Here is a 19,383-nt window from a genome sequence, read left to right on the forward strand (position 1 = left end):
TAGTCATCGTCTCGTCTCCATCCTAGTTGTGCTTGGTGACCCCTGATAAACACTGATCTAGTTCACATGAGATGATTGCTCTTGGGGGGACTGGAGGGGGTGCAGCCTCTGTTTCTACTCAGTCATGCCTTCAGCCTTGAAGTGGGGCTGAGGTGGCTGTGATCCATTTAGGGCAAAGCAATTTTGTATCACCCAGTCTTAGACATAACCTCTCCCTTGCCCCTACCCCACCCCATATGCCAAGTCCAGAACCTTGTAACTATTGTGCAAGTACTTTACCACTGACCTGAATATCCAGCACCACCACCCCCTGTAAGTTATTAGGGTACCTACTTGTGAAGCTAGGCAGAGAGCCAAGTCGAGAACACAGATACAGAATGAAGACAGATGTCAGGCTCTGTCTGCATTGTAGACCTTGAGAGCTCAGGCAGGAAGTGTTTCTAAGGAAAGCAGATTCTAGTCTAGTTACTAGTCACTGACATTCTCTTTGTGAGAAACAGAGGAAGGACTAGGAAGAGAGGTTAAACACAGGCAACTGCCTTGTAGATGACCCCTGGGGGGGGGAGTGTCTAGGCAAGCAGAATGCTGACATCTTTGAAGTGAGTTCATTACATAGGTTCCTTTCTGTTCTAGCTACATGTTATTAAGGTACTGTGCCAGAAATGGATGGTCACATTTGTATTTTTCACAATGTCAGAATTCATTGGATAGCAATAAATTTGGCAGCAGTTTGCTAGGTAACTCCACCTACTTTAGTAATCTGGCCAAGGCAAATTCAGTTTTTGTTTTGTTTTGTTGGTTTTTTGAGATAAGGTTTCTTTGTGGAGCCCTGGCTGCCTCTGTCTTCCAAGTGCTGGAATGCCACTGCTACCACCATCACTTTTTTTTTTTTTTTTTTTTTTTTTTTTTTTTTTTTTTTTTTGTGAGACATAGTCTCACTGTGTAACTAGCTCTTGCTGTCCTGGAACTCGCTATGTAAACCAGGCTGGCCTCAAACTCACAGAGACCCACTTGCCTCTGTCTCCTGAGTACTAAGATTAATGTATGTGCCACTACTGGGGTCATTTTTGTACCTATCTTAATTATTTTTAAAGGTTTATTTATTATATATAAAGTGTTCTGCCTGCATTTCCTGCAGACCAGAAGAGGGCATCAGATCCTATTATAGATGTTTGTGAGCCACCACATAGTTGCTGAGAATTGAACTCAGGACCTCTGGAAGAGCAGTCAGTGCTCTTAATCTCTGAGCCATCTCTCCAGCCCCCCAATATTAATTATTAATATTAACTCTGATGTCACACAGCTCACAGTAAATATACCTATATGTCAACATGCATATGTATGGTTTACAGAATGAGTACGAGTTAGAGGCTGCAGCAGAGTTCAGAAGATCTCAGAACTGGACTGAGAGGGAATCTGTATTGATAAGATAATGAACTGGACTAGTGGTGGACCCAGAGGGAGTTGCTGCAGGAGCTGCTGGGAGTCAGCCTTGGAGAGAGAAGCTGCAGAGTCCAGCTGTGAAAGGCCAGACTGACCCACAGCAGGAAACATCAAGTCAGGTCCCGACAGAAAACAGATGGTGGGCAGGCGGTAGAATAGGCCTCATCAACAGCAAGGGACCAAACCAAGCTGAAGCTCCAGGGACACTAAGGAAGACCTCTGCTTGTCAGTCCTTGACACACACCCAAGATGACAACTTGTTGTGAGGCTGTACCATCACAGTGATAGGTGTCCATTACTTCATAGGGTCCAAATGAGGAAGTTACCTTTTTTTTCCTTAGTCTGGTATGTCTGACAAGCCCTTGGACCTGGTTATGATTTCAATACAACCATGTACCTACCGCCTACTCAATTTACCTCACCACCCCTTTTTTTTTTTTTTCTGGTTTTTCAAGACAGGGTTTCTCTGTATTGCTTTGGAACCTGTCCTGGAATTCACTTTGTAGACCAGGCTGGCCTCAAGCTCACAGAGATCTGCCTGCCTCTGCCTCCCAAGTGCTGGGATTAAAGGCATGTGTCACCAACACCCAACCAGTTCAACCCCTTTTAAAAAATAAATATTCATGTTTTATTCAATGTCAAAACTCAACAAGTGGGGATGTATGTGTGTTTTGCCTGCATGTATGTCTATGCACCACCTGTGTGGAGTGCCTATGGAGGACAGAAGAGGGGGTTGGATCCCTTGGAACTAGAGTTACAGGGGGTTTTGAACTACCATGTCAGTGCTGGGAATCCACCTGTCTGGTCCTTTGAAAGAGTAGCCAATGCTCTAAGCCACTGAGCCATCACTCCAGCCCCAAAGTGGCTCCCTTACTTCTCCCAGGGTAAGTCATTTGTCAGCTTGTGCTGGATGGGTGGAGCCTGACAGATAGTGGTTTCCAAGTCTATCCAGGGGCTGCAGTCCTCCCCCTTCCTCAAAATCAACTCAGAAGTTACTTGTCATTTGGAGTTTCTCAGGACAAGGCAAAGCCTGAAGAACCACTGTTTTATACGATGTGGAGTAGCATTGAACAGAGTGTAGCCTGACCTCCATGCCACAGTAAACAGCAAACTGTGAAGCAAGAGTTCCTACAAGCTTTGTTAAAACAATATGAAGGATGTCTTTGAGGAGGAGGAGAACAGGGTACTGATTTCTGTATAGTACTGTTGTTCAAACACAAACCCTCAGCAGTCTCTGGGTACCCTCTTCAAAATACCAAAGAAAGCCCAGAACTCCATGGGAGTATGGACATCTTTTGTTACTCACACAGGAGTCTCCAGTCCTCAAGCAGCAACAGTGTGTAGAGCACATATGTAGGGCAGTGTATAGAGCACATACATAGAGCATTTATATAGAGGACATATGTAGAGCAGTGTGTAGAGCATTTATGTAGAGGACTATGTAGAACACATATGTAGAGCACATATGTAGAGCAGTGTGTAGAGCATATATGTAGAGGACTATGTAGAGCACATATGTAGAGTAGTGTGTAGAGCAGTGTGTAGAGAAGTCTGTAGGCAGAGTTTTCCTGTCCCCACCACCTGCTCCTGAATAACCAACATGGAGACTCAACTCAGGCCCATTACCAGCTAACTCTTAAACTTAAATCAATCCTTATTTTTTAATCTATGTTTTTACCACATGGCTTGGTACCTTTTCTCAGTAAGACATGCCCATCTTGCTCTCACTGCGTCTGCTGGTGTGACTCATCTGACTCTGCCCTTATCATCCCAGCATCCTCAGTTTGATCACCTCACTTATATATACTTCCTGCCTGGCTACCGGCCAGGCTCTGTTTTGATAAACCAATTTGAGTGACAAATCTTTACAGTGTACAAAAGGATTATCCCACAGCAGCAATATGTAAAGCAGTATGTAGATCATGTATATAGAGTACATACAAAGAACAGTATGTAGAACATGTATGTAGAGCACATAAAAGGCAGAGAGAAACAGTGCTCCAGGCTGAACTGCTAATTTGTACAACCCACTTATCTGCCAGGCCTTGCCTTCCTTCTCTTGTACTATCTTGGAAGAAGGTAAGTGGTCATTAGCCCTCCTCCATCAGCCCGTAGAAACCCACAGGTTGTTGATCCCTGCTTTCAAATGTTGGCTCCATTTGTTGGCTTCTAACTTAGATCCAACCCCTTTGCACATCCCTGGTTCCCCTGTGTTTCAACAGGAACACTGCAAAATGGCCTCAGCTTGGGTAGACAGTCCCTGCCTCCCAGAATGATCCCTAGGTGGGGTGGGGCCAACTGCCTTGCACCAGCTAAGCTTGCAGGCCCTGGGCCTGCCAAAGCTGCTACACTGAACCCTACTGACCTTTGCCCACTTTAGATGACAAAGGAAGTAATTAAGTTTAGAAATGTGCCTGAAGTGGGTGGAGGAAGGGCAGCTGATTCTGCCAGCACTGTGCTCCACAAGCCACAAGACCAAATAAGGGTGTGTGAACCACTTCCATCTGTATTAGAGTTCACAGTGCAGTGTGCAAAAGTGGGACTTGGTTCTCAGAGAGATAAGCTGTTACCTAACCCTGCTGGAGTCTGCTTCAGCAGCATCCACCAATGTGGCCACCACCTCTGCAGAGGGCTCTGAGGGAGGGTAGCCTGAGCCTCCTCTTCCTAGTGGAGGGAAAGGGACCTTCCTTCTTGCATCTAGTGACTGGAGGGGTTTACTGCCCCACAGATTTTCCAGAATGTTTCCATGGTGCTGCTGAGGGACTGTAAAAGGTACCAGTAAGGATGAGTCATTAGGATGTGTGGAGAAGGTCACAGTTTGAGGATATTATACTATTAGAAAAGCAGGCATCACAGGCCGAGGCCAGCTTGTTTCTGGAACACAGAGGCCCAGGATGGATCTGGGAGTCTGGAGCATTTTCCTGTAGTATTAACACTGTTCCCTACGTCCACCCTCTCCCCACCCCCAAGGGCTTGTCAAACCAAAAGCCTGGTCACATTCGGCTTCCTCTGTTGCTTTGGGTGGCTGCCAAAAAATACTGGCTCTTTCTCCTCAGAGGTCTTGGATGCCCTCCTCTCCACCAGCTGCTGGTGTGCTTTAGCAACCACTGCCAGCTGCTCGTGCCGCCAACTAGTCACTCTGCCATCCTGACTTGGAATCCCTGACCTCTTGGCCAGCTCCTCTCTCCTTTCCCTGGCAAATTCTTTCATCCTGCAAGAACCCAAACCTTGCCCCCACTCATCCCTGAGCATCCTAAGGGAATGACCTATATTCATATTGTTCCCAAAACTTAGCCCCATGCATAGGTGCATAAGTGTGTGCTTTGTCAGGTCAGTTAAATGCGTACTGAATTTGTTCTCAGAGTCCTGCCCTGATACCTTGGGGTCCCTGGCTTCCTTATTCTCCACATATCCACTGCCTGCCTGACAGACCCACTCCTCAGGTTCACTCTACCACCTGCTTTCCACCTTAAGGCTTCAGTGCCATTTCTGTCTCCGAGCACCCAAGTGAACTCAACTCTGAAGTCTAGAAAGCAAAAGGGCTAAAGAAGAAAATATGTCCTGGACCTGAGGTGCTTTTCTAATAACTGTTAGACACCTGTGGGATCTCACAAGCCATGTCCACAACTGAGCCAAATCAATGAAACTACCCGGCTTCCCAGCTCCCCTCTGTGGCTCACTCCTGCCCACCACAGTCCATGTCTCCAGAACACTGCACTGTGCTTGGCTTCCTTCAGTCTAGGCTCTGCTTCCTGGGAAGCTGAGGTTTGGTAGTCTGGAGACTTCCATCTGTTAGGAGCCTTTTATTTGGAAGGCTCTTTTCCTTGTTCAGAAAATCCAGTTTCTTTTCATATTTCTGCTGCCCTTTCTGATGAGTTGTTCTTTATGAGAAGACAAGTGAAAGTTCAGGGACTGGAGTTGTTTCTGGCGTACACATTAGCATCCCATGTCTTGGATGCGTCCTCACTTTTATTCTGAACAAGCCCAAAGATGTGGGTCATCTCTACAAGTCACTATTTAAGAAGTTAGAGAAATTGCCCCCTACTGGTGAAGCAGCAGAACTGCCAGCCCCTTGGAAACTGCTGAATGTAGGTATCTCTATTTGTTTAACTGTCTGTGACTTTTAAGCTTCTCTATTTCCTTAACATAACTTTTTACAAGTATAGGGTCAGAAGGCACACAATCCCATATACCCAAATTGTGTCACTGTAGCCATTTAAACTCCCCTGTGCCATTCCTTACAGGCATTTTGCTTTAATCTTGCATTTCTTCTGTTCTTCCTGAGAATCAGAAAAATGCATTCTATTTTGACAGTTTGAATTCCTTTCTTGTAAATTGCCTGTTTTTCTTAAGCAATCTTTTTTTTCTCTCTCTCTCTCTTCATACAGGCTGGCCCCAAATTTGCAATCCTTCTGTCTCAGTCTCCTGTGTCTATATATTTTGGTTGTGAGCCTAGCCTTTAACGGCTGAGCCATCATCTCTCCAGCCCTCCTGAGTCTATATATGTAAACCACCACACTCAGCTTCCAACAGTCTTTAAGACTTTTGAGTTTTATTAGCATATATTAGTTGTACACAATGAGTTTCATTTTGACATTTTCAAAAGTGTATACAGTGTATCTTTATCATAATCAACCTCCATGACCCTCTCTTCTGTCACCCCTGTCTGGCTGGATGTGGTGGCCCACACCTTTAATCTCAGCACTCAGGAAGCAGAGGCAGGCAGACGTCTATAGTTCTGTTTACATAGAGTTCCATAGAGTAGCTAGCAATGGCCACTTAGTGAGACCCTGCCTCTAAACAAACAAATAAATATAATATCCATGCCATGTCAGGACAACTATTTCATGACACGGTTTGTCTGTGAAGCATTTACAGAACTGTAACTAGCTAGCTCTGTAGACCAGGCTGGCCCTCCAACTCACAGAGATCCGCCTGCCTCTGCCTCCTGAGTGCTAGGATTAAAAGCATGTTCCATTACCACCTGACTAACAACTCTTTTTTTTTTAAATGTTTTTAATGTGTATATGTATTGTAGCCAGCCCCTAAGAAGGCGTGGCTACAGGACCCCACATGACTATCATCGTCCCATTTCAGCAGGAAGTAACTTGGAGAATGCTATGCCCCCTTTCCCCATTATTGTCACTTAGGATAGTGTATATACCTAGTTAGGGATAGCTTCCTATTGTTTATGGTTGGGATTGGAAGGAGGTGTTCAGGCTTGGACACCTCTTTCAGATGACTTTAGGGTTTAGTTAAAATAGATAGTTAGGATGTGACATAAGCAGATTGTTGTATCTTCTTATATTTTACCTTTATGATTGTTAATTTTGGATACTTTACACTGTTAAGTTTTATTCCTCTTTTAGACTAAAAGGGAAATTGTAGGGGAAGCTGTAGCCACGCCTTCTTAGGGGCTGGCTACAGGTGTGCCTGACCACGCTTGTGAGGGCGTGGTCAGAGTGATGTAGGGTGACTGTGTTTGCTTTCGGTTTCACTTTGGTACTTGCTGTACAGACTGCTGCCACGCCAGCTGGCTAGGTCACTCTGTAAGTAAGACTTTTCCCTATTAAATACCCCTATATTTCTACCTGACTCCATATTGGTAATTTCCCACTATAATGTATGGCTGTGTATGTGTGTGAGAGCACATTTGTGCAAGTACTATGGAGGTCAGAAGAGGGCATCAGATCCCCAGAATATGGAGTACAAGCAAGTGTGAGCTATCTAACATGAGTGCTGAGAACTAAACTCATATACTCCAAAAGAGCAGAAAACACACTATTAACTACTGAGCCATCTCTCCAGCCCCTTTTAATAGACGTTTAAAGACTATTTGGGTAGTGAGGCTCATTGCCACTCTCTTGCTTGGCTCTGCATGGTCATACCATCACCTGCATAGCTATGACCTGCCAATGAGGCTTCTGGGAATCCCCAAAGTTATAAAGTGCTGACCAATTGCCACTGAATGTAATTGAAACAAAAGTGGAAGATGGCAGCAAATCCTTCAGGACAAGGGACTGGAGGCCTCAGTTCAGTTCCCAGCACCAGCATGGTGGCTCACAATCCTCTCACATTCTAGGAGATCTGATGCTCTCCATGGCTTCCTCAGGGACCAGGCACACAAGTGCACATACATGCATGCAGCCAAACACTTATACATATAACATAATAAAAAAAGAATATTTGATTCAGATGTAGTGATACACACCTTTAATCCCAGGAGAGGAGAAAGAGGCAGGCTAATCTCTGTGAGTTCAAGGCCAGTCTGTTCTTTATAAGTTTCAGGCCAGCCAGAGCTATATAATGAGACAATGTCTCAAAATAAAAATGAAAACTAAGAATATTTGAGGGTGGACAAGATGGCTTAGCAGGAAAAGATGCCTCCTGCTAAGCTTGATGACCTGAATTTGATCCCCAGGTGGAAGGAGAGAACCAGCTCTTTGTCTGCCGACCTCCACGTGCACACCGTGGCAGGCACTCACATGCATGAACACATACACGTATGCATTCATACAAAGTAAATAAATGAAACATAATTTTTAGAAAAAGAACGCGTTAAATAGTCCTCACCCTCCCTTTGTGCACAGCCTTGGATGTTAAGCCTTTCTGTTCATTTTCCTTTGCTGGCTTTTGCAGGAAACAGCACAGGATGATCTAGGCTGAAGAATCTGAGTCAGAACATCAAGGTTCAAGGCATCACCTTGCAGTTAGGCAGGCAAGATTTAAGAACTCAAAGCTCAATAACTTTGCTGCCCTTCCCAGGAGGCTTCCAGGAATCTACACTTAGGCAGTAATAAATTACAAGGGAACTGCTTTAGAATATCTGTCTGCTGGGACTGGACTGGTGACTCAGCAGTTAAGAGCACTGACTTCCAGAGGTCCTGAGTTCAATTCCCAGCAACCACATGGTGGCTCACAACCATCCATTATGAGATCTGGTGCCCTCTTCTGGTGTGCAGATATACATGGAAGCAGAATGTTGTATACATAATAAATAAATAAAATCTTTAAAACAAACAAACAAAAAAAAAAACAAGCAAGCACTGCTGCTATTCCAGAGGACCTGGGTTCGATTCCCAGAACCTCTTGTTAGCTTAGTGGTCTGTAACTCCAGCTCAGGGGATTAAATGCTCTCTTCTATGACACCAGGCATATATGTGGTTCACAGGCATACACATAGGCAAAACACCCATTGACATTTACAGATCAAAACCTGCCTGTTACTGGAACAAATCAATCACCAATTCATTTTGTTTTTTACCTATGTCAGAGAGGGAAGGGCGATGCCTGATGTGGTTTTAATGTGAAGCTGGAAAGCTTTTAGAGCTTAGCTTTTACTTGTCTCCCAATGACATCTATTTCTAAGGAAGAGAGTTGGCTACAAGGATACAACTGTAAACTTTTGTTTGTTTAGTAAAAGTAGAACACTTTTTTTTTTTTTTTTTTTTTTTTGGTTTTTCCAAACAGGGTTTCTCTGTGTAGCTTTGGAGCCTATCCTGGCACTCGATCTCTCACAGAGATCTGCCTGCCTCTGCCTCTCAGTACCTCCTATTTTTAAACTCTTCCTAGGACATACAACCATCATGAATTCACCTAGGACTTGATAAAGTCATAGTCCTTACAGCTTGAGTTCTGTTATCAGGTAGCTCCCTTAGTGACTGTGAACTACACATCTCAGTAATTGTCTTCCAATCAGGACTTCTTGACAGCGTTTGGAGGATCACAGGAAGGAGGCTCAGCTTCACTCTCAGCAGCCTGTGGAGTTCAGCTAGACTCTTAGGGACCTTCCCTCAGGCCCAACCAGGATCTGTGGTTTTCGGCACCGGAAAGAACTTCAGGACCAGCAAGTACGAAGGCTATATAAAGATGTTGTATTACAGATTCCAATATGAAACTTATGAGAGAGGCATGAGGAAGACAAAATACACACCAGATCATGGGCATGGGTATAGTGCTTGCTTTTCTATCTCTGTCCTAAAACATGATCAGGGCAACTTCTGAAAGGAATGTTGTATGTGGAATGGTTCAGAAGGATAGGAGTCCATCACCATCATGCCTGGGAGTGTGAGAGCAGGCAGGCATGGCCCTAGAGCAGCAGCAGAGAGCTCCCATTGTGATGCACAAGAAGGAAGCAGAGAGCATACTGGGGAAACCTGAAGCCCACCCCAGTAACACGTGTCTTCCAACAAGGCCACACTTCCAAGTACCAGAGATTGATGGGGACCTGGGTTCAGTGTTCAGCACCCACTTGGTTGCTGACAAACATCTGTAATTCAGTGCCCACTTCTGTTCTATGGGCAGGGCATGTATGTAGTGTACACACATACAGGCAAAACACTTAATTGCATAAAATAAAAGTAAATCTTTGTTTAAGTCATAGAATGGACCTTGACCAGGTGCTTATAAGAATAGTAAAGTAAATATAAGTAAGTATAAAAGAACCTGAGAGCTGGACCTAGTCACCTGATCTGTATTTCTAGCTACACTGGAGGTTGAAACAGAAAAAATGAAAGTTCAAGGCCAGCCTGGGCTATAGAGTAAATACAAGGCCAGACTCTAAAGTATAGCTCAGGCCAAGCATGATGGTGGAAATCTGTTTTTATTTGTTTGTTCTTCGTTGTTTTTCTAGGCAGTTTTCTCTGTGTAACAGCCCTGGCTGTCCTGGAAATCTCTTTGTAAATCAGGCTGGCCTCAAACTCACAGAGGTCCAGTAGAGGACACCTTTAATCCCAGCATTTGGGAGGCAGAAGCAAGCGTATCTCTGTGAGCTCAAGGCTAGCCTCGTCTACACAGTGAGTTCCAGGCCAGCCTAGGAGATATTGTGAGACCCTGTCTCCAAATTAAAAAAAAAAAAAAAAAATGTGTAGCTCAGAAGTAAAAGGCTTGCCTAACATGCATTAGGTTTAGTTCCCGGAAACACATATGTGTTGGGGCTATAGAAGGCACAGCCCTCCCTGAACCTCTCCCTATCACTCTCTCCCACCTTGATGTCAACAGTTTCCATCTACCCTTCTTCTTGTGAGAGTTATTCTCCACACATACTACTCACTTCACCTTCAACTCAGAAATTAAATTTCACTGACTTTATCACAGGGCAGCACTTAGAGCCATATCCAAAGAGTCATATGTGTTAGGTGCTTGTTATGAACTTAGTACAACAATAAAAGCAGGAAACAACCTAAATAATTGGTCATGTGGAACCTTTTAAAAATTAAATCAGCAGTTTAGGAAATGGCTCAGTGGGTAAGAATGCTTCCTGAATTCAAACTCCCATATCCATGTTTAAAAAAAAAGAAAGAAAGAAAAGGCAGGCATGGCTGCACATACCTGTAACCCTAGCAATGCAGGAGTTGAAGGCAGGAATATACTGGAGTTTACCGGCTGCCAGCCTAACTCTGGGTTTATCAAAAGAATAAAGAATGGGGGGGGCGCCGTGGAGGATGCTGGAGAGATGGCTCAGCAATTAAGAGCACTGGCTGTTCTTCCTGAGGTCCTGAGTTCAATTCTGTTCTTCCAGAGGTCCTGAGTTCAATTGCCAGCAACCACATGGTGGCTCACAACCATCTGTAATGAATCTGACTCCCTCTTCTGACCTGCAGGGATACATGCAGACAGAACATTGTATACATAATAAATAAATAAGCAAATAAATAAATTGATCATTAAGAAAAGAATAAAGAAGGGTAGAGCAAGACTCCCATTGTCTTCTCTGGCCACTGTGCATATTCGGGGTCACATGCTTCTACATATATGTGCTCACATACACACACAACATACACAAACACCTCTTAAAGGAATTGCATCTTCTGTAGATATCAAAAACCTGGCTATGGCAGAAGCCTCTGTGCTGTCTGAAATAGTGTCATTCTATTGTCTCTGTCTTTCACACCTGTTTATCCTACACACCAAAATGACAACTATAATTCTAATCAGCATGTGTAAACTCCATCAGGAAGAAAGACTGTACAAAGAAATTGGACACAGGTCATTCACCAACTGTTTCTTTTAGAGTCCAAAGGCTAACTCCAACATGCCTGTTTACCTTCTGCCGGCACGGTTACCAAAGCACAACTCCTACTTTACCAAAGAAGATAGAAATCAGGCAAAGGTTATTCCTAGACCCAGGCATTGCACTGAAGGGCACCTTAGGCAAAGAGAAAACTCATTTTGTTTGAAAGGTTTAACGTGCTTGAATTTTTCTGATTTTTTATTTTCTTACATTGAGCTGGAGGGAGACTGTTGGGATGCCTTGCAATCCCTGCATAGTCTGTGTGCTTTTTAACTCGAATCAGTTTTTTCTTTTTTGGCAGTGGTGGTGGTTGTTCTTGAGTCAGTCTTACTCTATAGCCCAGGCTATCCTGGAACTCATTACTGTCGCCTAGGCAAGCCTTAAACTCTTAGAGATCCTCCTGTTTCAGCCTCCCAAGTTTGAAGATTACAGATGTGAGGCACCATGCCAGCCTTTGTTTTTGTTTTCTAAGAAGGGGTTTTGCTGTGGAGTCCTGTCTGGCCTGGAACTCATGTTGAGCAGGCTGGCCTCAAACTTGCAGGAAATCCCCCTGCCTCTGCCTTCCAGGTATTAAGATTCCAGGCATCAGATCCAGCTTTAATATCTTTTTTGTTTGTTTGTTTTGTTTTGTTTTCAAGACAAGGTTTCTCTGTGTAGCGCTGGCTGTCCTAGAACTTGCTCAGTAGATCAGGCTGGCCTCAAACTCAGAGATCTGACAAGCTCTGCCTCATGAGTGCTGGGATTAAAGGTGGGCGCCACCACTGCCCAGCAAGATCTGTTTTATAGAGGTGCTATCTTTCTTTTCGTTTTTTAAGATTATTTATTTATTATGTATACATTGTTCTGTCTACATAGATGCCTGCACGCCAGAAGAGGGCACCGGATATCATTATAGATGGTTGTTTGCCATCATGTGATTGCTGGGAATTGAACTCAAGACCTCTGGAAGAGCAGCTAGTGCTCTTAACCACTAAGTAATCTCTCCAGCCCCAGGGTGCTGTCTAAGTTCTCACCAAGAGGCCAGTATAACTAACTACCTTTAGTGTTGCCAGATAAGTTACATCTGAATCAACTGGTGCTTATTAATTATTCCTTAATAAAAGTGCCTTGTACATGGAAAGGCATGGATTCTTACTGTTTGTTTAAATAAATTGTCCTTCAATTTGAATTATACCAAGCACAAAGAAATATCTTTATTTTTATATATTTTTACTTTAGGTTAGGAGACAGACACAGTCTAGGCCACATTGATAGATGAAGACATTGAAGGTTCTTATATACAAGAGTGGTCTACAATAAAGAATTTGACTTTGCCCTTGGCTTCTGGGAAGCAAGGACCATAGCTGATAGTATTGGCTTCAGTGCAGACTTTGGGCAATATGGTATTAGTCACATGGAGGCTGAGATCAACCACAGGCAATCAGTCAGTCACTCAGAAAATTCTGAACACGGAAACTTGGGTGCATTTCCTGGTTGACACTGCTCCCTATGTACTGCCACACCCTGAAGCTGGACCGATGCCATGTTTCTATGGAAGCACAATGTGACCTCTGCACCAAGAAACTTCCTAGACTCTGCCTTAGGCAACTCTTCCTTTGTCTGACTTAATCTATACCTTTTCTCTGCTCGATCACACATGGAACAATTGTCAGCGGAGTAGTATATGTGTTTCTGGTGGACTGCTGATGGTTTAGGGAAACTTCTGAACTTGCAACTGGTATCAAACAATCAAGGCAGGGTTCATCAGTAAAGACACTTGCTGCTAAGTCTAATGACCTGAGACCCAGGGACCTGAATGGTATAAGGAAAGATCTAATTCCTAAAAGCTGTCATCTCACACACACACACACACACACACACACACACACACACACACACACACTATGGCATATATGTATGCACCCCCCAGTAAGTGATTTACTTAAAAAAAAAAGTGTAGGCAGTATAGGGGACTGTACCCACTGAACTTTATGGCCTCAAGCCCCTTGTAAAAGACTCAAATGGTGGAAGCAGCACTGTGCTAGATGGAATGTGACAGACAGAATGTGCTAGAAAAAGTAGGAAAGAGGGCTGGAATGATGGCCCAGCGGTTAAGAGCACTGACTGTTCTTCCAGAGGTCCTGAGTTCAATTCCCAGCAACCACATGGTGGCTCACAACTACCTTGAATGAGATCTGGTGCCATCTGCTGCCATGCAGGCAGAATAGAAAACTGTATACATAATAAATAAAAATAAAATCTTAAAAAAAAGGAAAAGTAGGAAAGAACAGGAAGAAATATATTAATAAGAGGCCCAAAGTGGGCATTCTGTTTGAAGAGAGGGTCCCAGGAGCAACGGAACAAAAGGCACTCTTCCTGATTTTATTGTCTTCACGTTCCTAGGAAGGCTGGCCGTGTTAGAGCTCCATCTCCAACAGACTGAAGCAAGGTGAAGCCAGAACTTTAGAGAAAACATTTGTATATGCTGAGCCTTTCTTTAGATCAGCGGTTACTAATGACACACACTTGAAATCAAACAGCAGCATTCCTAACAAGGATGAACACAGTTCCTCTCTAGGATACCAGAGAGGAGTAATACGTCTCAAACCAATAACAGGAATGTTTTCTAATGAGCTCCCTTTAGCTTGGTGCCATTCTAGACACAAAAGAAAACCTCAGGGAAAAAAAAAATTTCAGCAGATGGGCAGGAATCTCAAGAACTTGGCAAAGTCCTGAAGGAGGAAACAGGATCTCAGTGGCCCAGTTCTGATCACCCAGTCTTTTAAAAGTTATGGTCTCAAGACAGTGGGATGTCGCAGTGGGGAAAGGCACTGGTCCCCAAAGCCTGATAGCTGGGCCCAACCCCCAGAGCTCACATACTGGGGAGGAGAGATGGGAGATGGGAGGAGAGAAATGACTCTTGGAAATTGCCCTCTGAACTTCATAACCCTGCTGTGGCATGTGCCTCCAGGGAGCAAGGCTGGATTTTGTACCCTTGTTTCTTTCTCTAAGCCCAGCCTTGCTCACCAGGCTGTTTGCCTTGCTCACTGAAGAACATCCCAAGTGAGCTGACAAACTGGGCTATCTACAGAAGGCTGGGCATGTGGGGCAGAGGTTGCCAATGAATCAAAGGAAATGATGACATCATTTAGTGATGAGACTCCTGTCATTTTCCTGTTGAAAAACCTTGTGACTCTTGTTGGCCCAGAATTCTAAGGTCAGTTATTGACCCTCACCATAGGAAGGTTGTGTAGGCAGCCTACCTGGTTGGGAGCAGTGTTGTGTGTGATAAGCCTGGATTTCTAGCAGCTTTATGTTTGTAAACCTTGTTTCTTTAATTGAAATCTGAGCACATGAAGGGTAGGGAACTCCTCAACGCTGATATAATTCCTCACAAAGCTGAACACACACCACTGGGTCTCAAGAAGGTTATTCCTACATGGTGGTGGTGGTGGCATATCATGCCTTTAACCCCAGAACGGGGGAGGCAGAGGCAGGCAGATCTCTAAGTTTGAGGCCAGCCTGGTCTACACAGCAAGTTCCAGAACAGTCAGGGCTACACAGAGAAACCTTGTTTCAAAAAACCCAAAAATAAGTAAATAAAATAATGAAGGCTATTACCACCTTCAAGTGTGCTTCTCTCTTTCAGCAAGTTTCCAGATGACCCAGGAGTGCAGTGGGACACAGAGTGTGTGGCCAGCACCCTCCTCCAACACATAGATGTCAATGGCATCGACTTGGTAAGGCAGTGCCACTCTGAGTGGAAAGCCCAGGGTCCCCAGTCTGTCACATGGACTAGCTTCAGCTACTTGTCTTGTGGCTGCCTCCCACTCCCAACCTTGATCCAAGCCCACTCTAAAAGGCTGTCTGCTGAACCCACTGAAGAGCAGACACTCCTTCCGATTTCCTTTGATCTTATGTATGATCAAGTGAACAACTTCTCAACCCTCGGGCTGAGAAGAGCATTTTCCAAACCATGTCCTGCTCCCTCCCCCACCTTTTTCTTGCCTCCTAAAAATTCAGAACCTCAGGAACCCACAGGAGACTTCCATTGACCCAGAACATCTCATATCAAGTGGTTTCACAGTTACGGTATCATTCTCACCTTGAAGATTAATGTTATAAATGTTAAAATTTTTATTTGACCCAGAATGGGTGGCTTCCAGAGACATATAGGGGTGTGGGGAAGGGTCTAGGGATCTTACCCAGAGCTTTGTGCATGATAAACCCTAGGTCTAACAATGAGCTACATTCCCAATTCTGTGGCTATGGTGTTTAAGCCTCCATATCATTTGTTTGTTTGTTTGAAACAGGATCTTACTGTGTAGACCAGACTAACCTTGAAACTCACATAGATCAACCTGCTTCTGCCTCTGAAGTGCTGGGATTAGTCAGCCCAGCTAGCCTCCATTTATTTATATATTATTTATTTGGTTCTTTGAGACAGGGTTTCTGTCTGTGTAGCCCTGGCTGTCCTGGAACTCACTCTGTAGACCAGGCTGGTCTCAAACTCACAGAAATCTGCCTGCCTATGCCTCTCAAGTGTTGGGATTAAAGGCATGAGCCCCATCGCCTGATAGCCTCCATTTCTTGAGGGAAAAAAAAAAATGAGGATTAAAAACCTGCTTCCATGGGGGCTGGAGAGATGACTCAGCAATTAAGAGTGCTGGCTGCTCTTCCAGAGGTCCTGAGTTCAAATTCCAGCAACCACCTTCTAGCCTGCAGGCATACATGTAGACAGAATGCTGTATGCATAATAAATTAAAAAAATAATAACGTGCTTGCTTTTCCATTTTTCCATTTTCTCTTCTCTCTGCCCCGCCCACAGCCTTAGCTGTTGTTCCTTAACAAATCTTTCTTCCTACCCGTGAAAAAACAATAAGGATAAGTTCACACTCACTTTATAAGGAAATTGTCAGTCACCATTAGAGCAGTAATGGAGATTCATATTTGCTTGCAAAGGTGAACAAAGCCATCTCAGCTCTCTTAGGGTTAGCAGGTTAGGGTTTCCGAAATAGTCACTTCTGTTGAAATCCTCCTGCCTCTGCCTCCCAAATGCTGGGATTAAAGGTGTGCACCACCACACATGACCAAAACAGTCCACTTTAAAGTGGCCAAGGTTTACTTTCCAAATCTCAAAATAACAAAATAGTAATTCTTAATAGGTTAGTAGCTAAAATTTCACTATTCAAACCCCTTCTCATTTGACAGAGTTTTAAAAGTTGGAAGATAGGGCCTGCTGGTTAGGAAGCCAAATGTGGACTTTTCAGTCAATGAGTGAATGGATACATTAGACCTTTTTTTAAAAAAAAAAAAAAAAAAGACCTTTCTTCTTTTTGTGATATGTACATATGAGCCTATGTGAGTATATGTGTGCCATGTGTATGCCCGAGTTCATGGAGGCCAGAAACGGGAGGGGGGGTTCCCCTGAATCTAGAGTTACAGGTGGTTGCCTGGGTCTCCTGGAAGAACAGTAAACACTCTTAGCCACCGAGCCATCTTTTTGCCTCTCAGGACCCTGCTTTCTTATGGTAGTAGCTTTCCGAGGACTAAGCCCAATCCTGGTCCTCATCATAGTGTGTTAGAGTTGTTGGCCATTACCAATCACTCCATTTGTAGGGGATTCACCATTCCAAACTTGGAAGTCATGGCCTTTCTTGATCTTTCCCTTATGCCACGAACACAGGTGAACAGGGTTGTCCTCATTTAGGGGCTGAGTATCTTTTCCAGCAGCTGGGGTGGGGCGGGCTCTGAGCAGAGTGCAAGGCATAAGCAACATGTCCCATTTCTTTCTTCTTCCTCCATCTTCAAAGGAATCCTGTCAATTTCTGCTTCTTGTCACATGGTCTTTTTCTCAGACCCTCTGTGCCCCTTTTAAGGACCACCGTGATTACATTGAGCCCACCAGCCCATGTAAAATAACCCCTCAATCTTGAAATCCTTAATCACATCTGCAAAATCCCTTTTGCTACTTGAACAAGTCAGGTTCCAGGGAAACAGGACATGTGTAGCAGACGTGTATTATATAGTTCACAGAGCAACCTTACCCCACAACCCTCATTCACACAGGATGGAAGGGCCCAATAACCATCCTAGAGATGATTTTTAACAGGTCCTAAGTTTCACACTGGTTGAGTGTTAGTGACAGTCTAGAGATCTGCTGGTGGCTAGGGGGGGAACATAAATGTGTTCTTTTAGTAGTAAAACTCAGTTCTGATGCTTGGCCCTAGAAAAATTCCTGAACAGAGCCACCAACTCCAGGTGGCACTTTGGGGTTTCCTTCCTTCCTTCCTTCTTTGCTTCCTTCCTTCCTTCCTTCCTTCCTTCCTTCCTTCCTTCCTTCCTAACTTCCTTCCTCCCTCCCTCCCTCCCTGCCTCCCTCTTTCTTTCTTTCTTTCTTTCTTTCTTTCTTTCTTTCTTTCTTTCTTTCTTTCTTCCTTTTGTTTTTTGAGACAGGGTTTCTCTGTGTAATAGGCCTGGTTGTCCGGGAACTCACTTTGTAGACCAGGCTGGCCTCAAACTCATTGAGATTTGCCTGCTTTTACCTCCCAAGTGCTTCCATTAAAGGTGTGTGCCACCACCGCTGACCCCAGGGGCACTTTGTGATGATGGTTTGAGACCAAAACAGGAGGAGGACGATGCCCGAAAGCTTCTGAGTTTCAAGGCTGGGTTCTAACCCAGTGCATGAGTGCTTGCTTAGTATACAAGATGCCCTGGGTTTGAATCCCAGCAATGTAAAAACCAAGAAATAAGGAAAACTGCTTCTTAGTTTTAACAAAGGAGAGCATTTATCCCAGCCATAAAGTCCTCCTCAAGGAGGAGACTGTCTAGGGAATGCCCTGAATGGCACTAATGCTCTATGCTGCTCCTGAAGAAGGAGACCCAGCTCTCTTGGTAGCCAAAGCCTTTCCAGTGTAAAGAGAAAGACCAAGCCTGGTGTATTGGTACAGGTCTGTAATCCCATCACCTGGAAGGTAGATCCAGGAAGACCAGAAGTTTAAGGCCAGCCTCATTGATGCAGAGTTCAAGGCAAGGCTGGGGGACATGAGACATCTCAAAATAAATCATAATCACAAAAGAAACAGAGCAAGAGTGAATCTTTTCCCAGACTACCCTAATTCCAGTTCTAACCCCTTCAACAGTTCAAGGATGCTTTCTGTCCCTGGGGACAACCCTTCTCTTTCTATCACTCTTAAACCAACCATCCCTAGTTCCTTTCCTGAATCCTTGTTTTCTTGTTTCTTCTATGATTCACAGTGAAGGTATCTGTGCAGATGGAACCAGAGGCAGCCTAAGACAGATAGATTTCTGTGTGTTTGATCCCAGGATGTTGTAGCTGTGGTATGGCATGAGGAAAGGAACCCCAGTGAATCAGGCTGTATCCACCTCAACAATTCCTATGTAGCAGCCAGCCAATAAGATGAGTGTGCTAGTAAGTGGCCAGGCAGATAAGAAATAAATACCTGTTGAGACAAGTGCTCATGTATCCCAGACTAGCCTCAAACCTAGTGTGGCTCAGAGATGCACTTCTGAGCCTCAAGCCTCTCTCTCCCAGGAACTGGGTTTACATACATGCACCACCACAGCAAGTTTATGCAGTGCTAACAACAAACCCTGGATTTCATGCATGCTAGGCAAGTTCTACCAACTAAGCCACATCCCCAGCCTATAGCAAAGGGATCCCAAGCCTCAGAGACATCTCAGTTAGTAATGAATTGCCTTGCAAGCATGAGAACATGAGTTTGATCTCTAGAGACCGTGTTGGAAACAAACAAAAGCCAGGCATGTTGCTGTGTGTTTATGATCCCAGCACTGGGGAAACAGAGGCAGATAGATCCCTGGGGCTCCCTGGCCTGACAGACTAGCCTGATCAGCAAGCTCCAGGCAAGTGAGAGCCCCATCTCAAAAACAAGGCAAGCAGTTTCCGGGGAACAGCACCTATGATTCTC

General features: G+C 44.4%; 1 protein-coding gene across 1 annotated transcript in view; it reads left to right on the forward strand.

The window, feature by feature from the left end:
* Pigl (phosphatidylinositol glycan anchor biosynthesis class L) overlaps positions 1-19,383 on the forward strand; it is a 62,204-nt gene that overhangs the window by 32,455 nt on the left and 10,366 nt on the right. The window contains exon 3 of the mRNA XM_027427210.2: positions 15,084-15,174. Within this exon, the coding sequence (XP_027283011.1) occupies positions 15,084-15,174 (91 nt within the window). The remainder of the gene's footprint in view (positions 1-15,083; positions 15,175-19,383) is intronic.

Source organism: Cricetulus griseus, chromosome 7, assembly GCF_003668045.3.
Source record: "Cricetulus griseus strain 17A/GY chromosome 7, alternate assembly CriGri-PICRH-1.0, whole genome shotgun sequence".
Classification (NCBI taxonomy): Eukaryota; Metazoa; Chordata; class Mammalia; order Rodentia; family Cricetidae; genus Cricetulus; species Cricetulus griseus.